This window comes from Pagrus major, chromosome 1, assembly GCF_040436345.1.
Source record: "Pagrus major chromosome 1, Pma_NU_1.0".
NCBI lineage: Eukaryota > Metazoa > Chordata > Actinopteri > Spariformes > Sparidae > Pagrus > Pagrus major.
Genome location: NC_133215.1, coordinates 23609575 through 23620494, shown reverse-complemented (window position 1 = coordinate 23620494; position 10920 = coordinate 23609575). Strand labels below are relative to the sequence as shown.

General features: G+C 39.3%; 1 protein-coding gene across 1 annotated transcript in view; it reads left to right on the top strand.

Moving 5' to 3' along the window:
- The first annotated feature begins 733 nt into the window (after positions 1-733).
- The window catches only part of LOC141005399 (dolichyl-diphosphooligosaccharide--protein glycosyltransferase subunit TUSC3), a 67724-nt gene continuing 57537 nt past the window's right edge, over positions 734-10920 (top strand). The window contains exon 1 of the mRNA XM_073477249.1: positions 734-857. Coding sequence (XP_073333350.1) covers positions 753-857 — 105 coding nt within the window. The 5' untranslated portion in view covers positions 734-752. The remainder of the gene's footprint in view (positions 858-10920) is intronic.

Below are 10920 nucleotides of genomic sequence, written 5' to 3'. Positions count from 1 at the left end.
CTCAAACTGAAACACATTCTCAGTGGATACCTAACGATGAAGTTATAAAAAATGGCAGCATGTAGATCTTGTAAAGTGAATTCTGAACATTCATATTTCCCTGTCTGACTGCATTTCTGTTTGAAAAGTCCTAAAAGACTATTAAAAAGTTTTGTTCAACCACATGTTGTGGGTTCAAATGATGTATGCCTTTCTAATGCAGCCTCTAACCTGTGAACTGTACACAATTACTTTTTTCCCCCTTTTTTTCATTAAAGTCCAACCAGAAAAAAAGACACCGTGGTATCTGCACCCAATTGTATTAATTTATGTAGACATTTAAAGAGGTTACATTTAGCAGCTTTTGCACGATGTTCATTGCTTTTTCTTTATGATTTTGTATCATACACTGAAATAAATCAAAATTACAACTAGCACACTATGGCCTACTAAATGAGGCACATCAAATGTGCTTCCAATAGGGATCCTTAAAGAAACATAAACAAACTATAATAGTATCTGCAGTGTATTAAAATTAATAAGCCTATTGGTTATAATTATAATGGCATCAACAGCTCCAATAGTTGCCTCCCCCCTATCTGAAATGACAAGTATGACCTCTAGATAGTAATATAAAAGCAGTAAAGCTAGTTTAGTCTAAAAAACTACAAAACCCAGAGGCTGCCGCTCTACAGGTTCTTCCCGTTGATTGGTCAACACAGAATCCAATCACTTGTCGGAGACGTGTCTCGCTGTCAGAGCATCCTTCCGTCATGGCGTCTGTTTGGGTGAAATCCATCGCTAACCTGCCGGTCCTATCTGTTTTCTTACTGCTGGTGCTATGTCTGCCGCCCGGAGGAGGACAAAAGAAGAAGGAGGTAACGCGTAGACCGCGTAAATGTATTTTTCAGCGAATATTGTTGTGTTGTTCAATGAAATAACGTGCAAGTTGAGTCTGCCGGTGAGCGTTAAGCTAGGGACGTTCAGTTACGAAGGACAGGAAGTGTTTGGGAGAAACGGAACAATAAACGCTTTTCGTATCATGTAAATGAAAGGGACACTACTTACGAGTTGTTTATTTACGTTTTGTCGCTGACTCTCTCCCTTGTAATTGAGCTTTGCTAGCTTGCTGCATAATATGACAGGCGTACAAGCTTGAGTAGGCATAGCAAGCTAATATAGCTTAGCTAATATGTATTGCACATCATCCTGTGGAAGGTCGATTTGGTCGGGAAGCACTACTAAGATATCTTACGTGTTTACATTGAAACTCCTGTAATACTTGAATTTGATTGAATACATTGCTGCATTGTCGACTGTGGGGTTTTTATTTTGAAAATCGTAAGTTCAGGACGTGCTGTGTCTCACTTCTCGGTAGCTTAACCGTGACGTTTGATGCTGGCGAAAATATAACAGTAATCACAATAGATGGCTGCATGCTAGCTGCATTAAGTTGTTGTAGTGCACCGGAACAGTCTTTTTAACCGCTGCTGATTTAGTGTGCGGGACTTCCATGTGGTTATTCTATTGAAGTGAAGGCAGGTCTGTTTTACCTGAAACGGAAGTGAGCAGGAAGCTCATGTGGCTTGCTAGCTCGAGCTGTCAGAATCAGAATCAGAAACGGATTTATTGCCAAGAAGGATTTTACACCAACGAGGAATTTGTCTTGGTGAATAAGGTGCATACATTGAAGACAATAAACAATAAACAAACAGTGACTATAATATATACAATATAAACAAACAAACAGAGACAAAAAATGAATCGATTAATATGGCTTAAGAATATTCAGTTGGTTACATTAGATATTTGTACTTTAATGATAGTAATGGGACTTTATGTACTGTATTGGCAATAGGATTGCTTCTTGCCGTTGTACCGACACATTGTTGAATAGTGTTTGGTGGGAGGCCTAAAAGAGAACTCCCCTCAAGGTGGAAGTGCAATCTGCATCTTGTAGTCACTGAACAGGGTTAACCGTGATTATCACTCTGATTTGTTCATCTGTTTATGCGGAACGTGCAAAGCCACTATCATTTCATATATGAGTTATATCATATCATTTATGTGTATGTCATTCCTGCCTTTTGTTATTTATATTGATTCCTTATTTATTATGACTTCTTATCAAGAATTATGAGAAATACTATACTATTCATTTGGGTGTGAAAGTCAAGTTTTGACCATGGGGGTAGGAGTTTAAAGAAGTAAAGATTAACTCTAGATCCACAAGATATTAGCTTTTCTGTAGCTTTCAACCATCTCACATTGCCAAACTAAGTTATTCATGGTCCCTGTCCAATTACACGCAGATACAGTCCAGCTCACCTGCAGAGTAGCTGTCTCACACTGAGAAGCTTGCTTGTCAAGCCTAATGTTTTATCTGTGTGATTTGTGTTTTGAGGCATCGTTTACTGGCAACGTACAAGAGAATCATGATTTTCACACAGTCTTCTCTTCTTTTTCATCATCTTGTTGTTGTTGTTGTTGTTTATTCACTTATGGAAAAGATAAATATATTAGTTTGTATTATTTCCTCATTGATATTGTAAATATTAAAATTCTGACCTTGAATATCTTCTTCAAAACTACACAGCGCCCCCTTAAGAAGCTGGAACCAGTACATACACATGAAAAATGGCTCAAATGATTCATCAGTTATCAAAATAGTTGACAGAAAAATTTGTTTTGATCGACTAATTGATTAATTGACTGAATAGTTGCAGCTCAAACCATTTGTAAGTCTTTGTAGGCCACCATACTATTTCCCATTGGTTTAGCCAAAGAAACAATCTGATGCTTCAGCTGTCAACATGAGATTCAAATCTGTGGCTGAAATCATTGATGTTTAGTGGGCAGCCTGAGTTTTATTAATATCTTGTTATGGACAGGGACAAGTCAGTGCCTTTGTGACTCTACTCTTGCACCACCTCATCTACACTTTTCCTCTCAGCTGACTTAGCATATTTAGCATATGAATAGAAAATTGAGTGGACAAATTGCAGAATGCATGGACAAATACATGACAGGTGAACAAATATTTGAATGAATGGAAAAAAAGAAATAATGTCCACAAATGGACATGGAAAGAGCTGACTGAGTGGAAGAATCAACTGATGAATAAATGGACAGATTAGCCCCTGATGAAATAGCATTTGAATGAGGGAGAGAGAGTGAATGAATAATTGAGTGTGACATATTTGCTCTCCAGTTTGCAGTAAACACTTCATTTTTTTCGATCACTCATGTTGATGGCTTGCAAGGTGTATGTGTAATAAATGTGTCACAAGCACAGGAGTGAAGATATGGAAAAATGAGCGCATATTTCTCACTTTTTGTAATGTTTAAATTTAGGAAAGGTGACTTTCTGATACAGTGGCATCTTTAGCCTCATTCCTTTTCGTAGCGACGGTTTAAGTGATTATGTTAAGTCCAAACTAATTTGAATTACTTAATTTATGAAGGGGTAACGTGTGTATATATACAGTTTTGCAGTTTTAAACACAGCAAGCTGACAGACGTTGATGCAGGTAATGGCCATTATACAGTATTTACAAGGTTAAATCAAGCAGATTGATTAACTATTAGGAATTAAAAACTAAAACTAAATGCTGTCTTAAATTGCTATTTTTACCTTTTTTACCCAGCAGCAGTCTTCTGACATCGGTGCTTATTTTCAGCGATGCCTTGCTTCACATTCACAAAATTACACCAGGGATCTGCCCATTATAGCTGCAGTCTGCTGTTAGACACTGACCGGCTCAAGGACACCTCTACATTACCTAATGAGTGACAAAAAAGCATTTCTCTATCACGTACCCAGCTGAAATGTATCCAGCTATTATTAGTTTGCTTCCTTGCATTGACATTGCCGCTATCTTTAACTATCCCTTGTGTTAAAAATTTAGTCCATAAGCATTTAACTTTGGTCCATTCTGTCTGGAAAATCTGAGTGTGACTCTGTACCAGGTAGCAGTACCAGAGCTAGCCACACATACACACACATACACACCCAGACATGCATACTTCCAATGAGCCACAGGAGAGATATTGAGGGGTTATAATGTGAGAAATGTTCTTTCCCAGTTGCCTGCCTGGGGCCATGGCAGAGAAGGTGGAGGAGGCAGAGGCGGAGGAAGATCTTATTTAGCTGGAAATGGACAAAATGGTGAAGCAGCATTGTGTATTCATCTCACCAGCTTCTGTTCTCCCTCACTGCCCTCCTTGCTGTCCTGGCCATCATAAGCTTTAACTCTAAACTTTAGGGCTGCAAAGGGTTAAGAGTTAAGTAAATTAAAACTTTATTTAAGCATTCAAACATTAAAATATTTTTTACATTGATATTTAAATCTTTAGTCAGTATTCAATGCATTATTATTTGTTTGTTTGTCATTGTCTCTTTCCTGTGCTTGATTGTTTATTTACGCTTTATGGTTAGAATCACAGCTACATGGCAGACTTGATCATGTCTTGATCATGACTTGATTGTCATGATCATTTCACTGCTGCACTTGATTTATTTTTTAGCCAGTCTGCCTTTGCAGTGTGGAGAGAGAGAAAAAGGGAAAGGGCTGCAAGAGAGAACAGATTGATGTCAGGCTTTGGGTTCAGCTTGGATGTAATGTAGGAATTGCTGTTGTTTGGCACTTTAGCTAGCAAATAGGAGCCCAACTGTGTTTTTATCTCTCTTCCTATTATCTACACTTTTTTGGAACAGAATTTAATACCAACTTCTATCAAGCAAGTAGTTAGCCCTTGGTGGCTAATTTAACATTGTCAGCATGTGCTTCACAATAAAAGAGCTCCATTAATGTAGGGGTTACAATTGCTTTTATAAAACCCTCTTAGTTGTGTAATATAAATTGACTCCATAATGTTGATTCACAATTTCTTTGTTTTACAACAAAATCAAATGAGACCATAACACTGCAGGGAATCTTAATGAAACCCAGCATAGTTATGAAGTAAGGAGGCACCACCATAAATTCACTGCGGCAAGGAGCAGTAGGAAGTTTTGAGTTTACATTAACAGTGTGAGGATGTAAGTGGACTTCATAGTTGAATGAAAGGATACAAACTTACTGCTTAAGTTAATTATAATAGTATAATTATAGTTTGTTTTGGCCTGATCACTTATGATAACTGTGTATCAAGGATTAAGATCAAATGCTGAACTATAAATCTAAACCTACATCATAGTTATGTATGACAGGAATCCTTAACTCCACCCGTTAAGTGTAAATCTGACATCTGATGTCTGAAATATCTTCTTGTCTGCATGGAATCACATCTGTACATCATTTGACTGGCAGTAAAGTTCAGCTGAGGATGGGCACAGTCACACTTCTGCTCTGCTTTGAGGCAGAGCGGGTCAGCTTGGTAATCTTGCTTCATGAGTTTGCTGTGAAATTTCAGATCGGCAGAGTACAGCATGCTTTGCAGCATAAGTGTGCTGTATCATGCCAATGGAAAATGGCATTACAGTCAAAGCCAGACCCCAGAGCACTGATAGTGTCGGCTTTTGGCCACTGGCGTTTGTGCCTTAGAAAGTTTAATGTGTAAGAAAGGATCAGGAAGTATTCCTTTTCCTATTTTTTTTTTTTTTTTCCTGTATAGCTAATCGGGATAGATGACTGTGTGGAAGATGAGGACAAACGGTAAGGGTAAGTTAAGAAGAAATCAAGGAAAACTTAAGGCATCAAAACAGTGACAGATTTGGGTAAATAAATAAATAAAATAAAATGAAATAAAAAATGTTAGGACAGCAGTGGTGGACCTCTTCCTTTTTAAATCCTGCTGTATGCCCCTCAGGGAGTGGAAGAAATAGTCATGGAGAAAGAAAGAATATTTATATCCCTTCAATACCCCCTCGTTCATCACCCCAGCTCTGCTAGATATTATATCTAGCCTGTGTTGTGTTTCTGTCTTAAGGCTGACTACAGCATAAAGAAAGAACCAATGTAAGCACTTCCTATACCCAGGCATATGGAGTCAGGGGATGTAAGGAGAGAAAAAAAGGTCCAGGGCAGCGAGTCTGAGGCAAGGAGAATTATATATCTGGAGAGTTATATATCTACAGAGAGATAGAGATTGCAAAGTAGTGGGCTTGCCACCACACCATGGGACCAGTCTAATAAGTTGATCGGAATAATAAGAGCCTGCTACCTCTGCACACAGAGGTGCAATAAACTACCAGGTAGGCCCTTCAGGGCATAACCTAAGCCACTTGCTGAGTTTAGACTGGGGCTTATGAAGCTTAACACTGTGTAAGCACTATCGACTCTTGGTTTCCTGTCTGACCTGCTCATCTGAGGAAAAAAATAGCTCACTGTTTACGCATTCTGCTCTGTGTCTTTCTGCAAGTGGATTTTACAGTAGAGAAAGGCACAGTGTGAGAAAGGCTAGCTTTTCCCTCACGAATAATACATATTAAGTTTTTGACATGTTTAATGAAAGACTTAAATTTAGTTTCATATTTATTCTAATTATCTACCCAAGTTCTTCCCCTTGCTAGTGTTTTGGTTCATTTTGTGAAACAAGAAAAAAAAGGTCTAATGGAATCTTAATTGAAGAGATAAAACTGAAACACCAGTATTGTTTACAGTTTGTACTAACAACAAAACATTTTTAGCAGCGATTCATACCGCAGGAGAAAGAGTACTTACAGTTGTTCCTTCGACCCCTACTCATGACAAGCGCATCATCGTTAAAGACACACCTTCAAGTGGGTAGAAGTGCGAATCCCTGCCATGCTTGGCTGGCATGCCGAGTCAAACAGAGTCAAGCCCAGCCAGCACATGTGTATGGAAAAGCCCCAAGAGTAAAGCAGTATGATGATGCTGTCCTCGGTCCTTCCTCTGAGTTTGTGTTTAGACTGGTCATCTCAGACTGGAGCTAACATAGTGTGACTTTTTTCAACTTCATGATTATCAAACCATCTGTACTGTACTCTACTTGAGTTACTTTACTATGGTTTCCATGTAAAGCCTGCCGTTAACATCCGATTTAATAACAAACAGGGAGATGTTTACTCTGGGTGCCTGCGTGTATGTATATGTGTGTCTGTAATAGTCATCCATACTGGGTTTGATCTAAGCGTAGTTTGATCAAATTGTCTGAGTTTGTCTTTACATTTCTATATGTCTGCTGCACTCCAGCCGTTTCCACTGTAAACGCTTTCACAGAGACAACAAATTCACCTTTTACGGCCTCTTTTCCTTCCCTTTTTTTTCTTTTGGATCTACTTTATCACATTCTTATTTTATTTCTGCCTTTTATTTTAGTCTTTTGTAAAATGGATCTTTTCCTTTGGTTTTAAACTTTTATGCATGCATGCCAATGCTCATTCTCGGTTGATTCCCCCTGTCCTCTTTTTCTCATGAAAATAAATGTTAATGTTTCAAGGGTTCAAGAGAGATGAATATTGTATCCAACCCACTTTCCCTTGTGTGTTGCCAATACAGCCCAAACTACAGCTAAAAAGCAGCCATAATGGTGCCATATTTTGTGCAGTGAAATGTTTCAATGTTCTCTCAGTGAATTCAGGGGTGATTTGTTTGGATCTCGCTCATTAACCGTAGTCATCTGAATTATTGATGCAGTAGTGTCAGGCCTGCTTTCCCAATGACTGATGGCCTGTGTTCCCAAGTCATTTTCCCCCTCTGTTATTCCTCCCTCTCCTCCTCCTCCTCATTTTCCCTCCCCTTTCCAACACTTCTATAACAAATTTTCTGAGTGGCAAAAGGATTTCCATCTCCAGCTTTCCATCCCCTTACACACCCCTTTCCCTTCCCCTGTCACCTCTCCTGTGTCTTTTTGCTTCAACCACCCATCTCTGTGCACCTCTTTGACATTTCTATAATTATGTGGTGTCATAAAATGATTTCTCTCTTTTCTTATTCTTTGTTCCCCATTTTTCTCCTCCACCGGGCCCTTTCCTAGTCTCCTTTGCTGTCTCTATACCCATATGTCCCTCCCTCCTAACTCCTTTGCCATTTTCCTGACATTTCCAAGGCTAGTTTCTGGGCCCGCCCTGTTAAATTTGGGAGAGTGTAGGGTGTTGCCTTTCTGTTGTGAACATGAATTTCTCAGTGCCATTCATCAGCGGGATAGGCGCTTGCTCCTTTGGAAATGTCTTTATCTCTTTTGCTCAGTTAGCCATTAAAGACACTCTCTGTCTCCACACAGAGCCACAGATAGGTTCATATCTCTGGTGGTGAATAAAAAACAAACAGGGAAAAATGTTTCTTGAGTCGTGTTCTCGAAAGACGAGACCATGAATTGAGACCATGGACGTTTTTGTCATGGCTTCAGTCTCTTTTCAGAAACTATTAGCCATTGAATCAGTCATTTACTTAACCTTAGGTAGGCAGTCACCCACTCACTCAATTAACCACCATACAGTCAAGAAATACTTTACTGTGACATAAGCCCTCAAAGTCACTTGGTTACATGAATTTTCCTAGTCACTCATGTTATTAAGCCAGCAGGTAGTATGCTTGAGACTTTATGCCTTATTCATGGCATTTCGACGTTTCCATGATTACCTGCTTTTGATTTGTATATAGCATTCACATCAACAAGTTTCTATTCACTTTGTAGTTATGATTGGGGTCCAATCTGGTGCTACCAGTGCCTGAAAATCAAATATAGATACCTCAAGATATCCAAAGTTAGTTGTAATTAGGTAATTACACTCATATATACAACCATCACTTGAACAACTCTACAACCATTTTGAGTTGTCAACATGGTAATCTTTCTAATTAATATTATCCATCTCATATGACACCAGCATGACATTGGTCTCTTCGTCAGGCTATTAGACTCAGTCACTGATTTCTGTATGGCTGCTGAACTGAAACATGCTGAAATCTCACTGTTTTATCAGGACAATCAATGCTGAAATTAATTATGCACTATAATATCAGCACGTCATCAGTATTGGGCGCTAAAAGCTTGCCCCAAAATGAACATTTCTGCCAATTTGACAGGCTGATAAGATGATGATTTGATTATGCTCAAGCAATGCAAATTGTTGACTGAGTTTTATTTTTTTATTTTGCCCTGAGAACGTGTATAATTTAAAAAAGTGTTGATAAAAGTAGGCATAATAGTCAACTCCACTACAGAGTTAAGGTTCTCGGTAATAAGGTAAAAAAAATATGTTGAGATGTTGGTTTTGGCATCGGCAATTGGCCAAAATGAGTTGGATAATATCAGTATACCGGATATCAGCAAAAATCCAGTATTGTGCATCCCCAGTTGAACTAGCTTTCTGGACAGTCTGTCTAACTGCTAATGTCCAACATACTTCTCTGATCATTCATCCCTGCCCTTTCTTCATCAATCCTTATCTCCACAGGGAAATGTTGTCAGAACAGTACTGTCTCTTTTGCCCCCTCTCTCTTTATCTTTCTCTCTTCTGTCACTTCTCCTCCCTCCTCATCCCCCTTTCCATCTTCTTTATCCCTCAACTTTCCCCCCTCGTCCTCCATGCCTCTACTCTTTTCCTTCCTCGCTCCCAGTTGCCGTCCACCCCCCCCCAAGTGACAGGTCTTGCTGTATAGCTGATATGAGGTGGCGTATTATCCCACTGTGTGTGTGTCTGAGAATGTGTGTTTGTGTGTCTGTCTGGCTTGCGACTGATAAGACGTCTCACTCTTATCCTCCCAGACAGACCTGTGTCGCTGTGACGGTTCGCGGGCCACACACAAGCTCACATACTACAGACAGCTACACACAGAAATACACAAGTATACACATATGTACATACATACACACAGTCTTGACTATGCACTTCGACGTTGTTAGATTGAAAACCCTATAGTGGAGCTTTTCACAATGCTGTGTATGTGTAACTATGTGTGTGTCTGTCTCAGATATCTGATGTTTCCCTCTTATTAAACTCTTAGTCTTTCTGCTTCACTGGCAGAAAGCCTGTTAATACTCAGGGCTAAAGACTGTGTGTGTGTGTGTGCTTGTCTGTGTGTTCTTTTGTCTTTGTCTGTAAGGTAGAGAGGCTGTCATAGGACTGCCTTATTGAAAACACTTGTCATGAGAGGGTAACTGCACATGTGAGAGGGGCAGATTTCCTAGAGTTCTGTCTTACCCCGTTTGACCTGAGAACAGTGCTCATGCGGCCAGAGTGAGACCTTGTTAGGTAATGCTACACCTAGAAATAATCGAATGGGTTATGAATTATTGATTTATGTTAACATAGCCTTTTGAAAGCATTTATTTGTCCAGGGAATGTCAAGTGCTCACCATGGTCTCTCTGGCTCTTTTCCTGCTTCTCATTCGCTCAGTCAAACACCGTAAAACCTGGGAGGCCATGGAGCTGTATTACAGATGCAGTTGGAGGTGCGGAGGTGGTGAGGAGCTGGGATCTCAAACCTTTAGGCTCTGTTGATTATTAAGGTAGAAAAAAATCCCCTGAATGAAAAAGTTCTGGAAGAAGCTCTGGAAGCTCATCCTCCTCCTGTTTGCATTGAGATTTGGTAGGAATTACAATTTTGTCTAAGCTTTTCTGTCTAACGGACAGGTTATTTATAGCCCCAAAATAAGTTATTCAACACATCTACACACATACACACCAGGAATACGGTAATGTAACGTGATGAACTGAAGCTGTTTAGCATACAGCTGTAGTCAGTATAAATGCTAAATGCCATTTCATGTCAGACTTTGTCTCTTTCTCTCTCCGTCTCAATTTCTCACTTTGTCCCCCACTCTTTCTCTCAACTCTTCAGTTCTTATTGAAAGTAACTTGATGTAATTGGAGTGGCAGTAATCACAATTGACAGTACAGAATTAGTGTTTTTACACAGGTATTTTTTTGTCAGGCACATTCAATGCACTCAGTATTTTAAAAGTGGACATCTGGTGACATTTTTGATTTTATAAACTGGACAAGATGCACGCTGTGTGTAAATCGGCTTC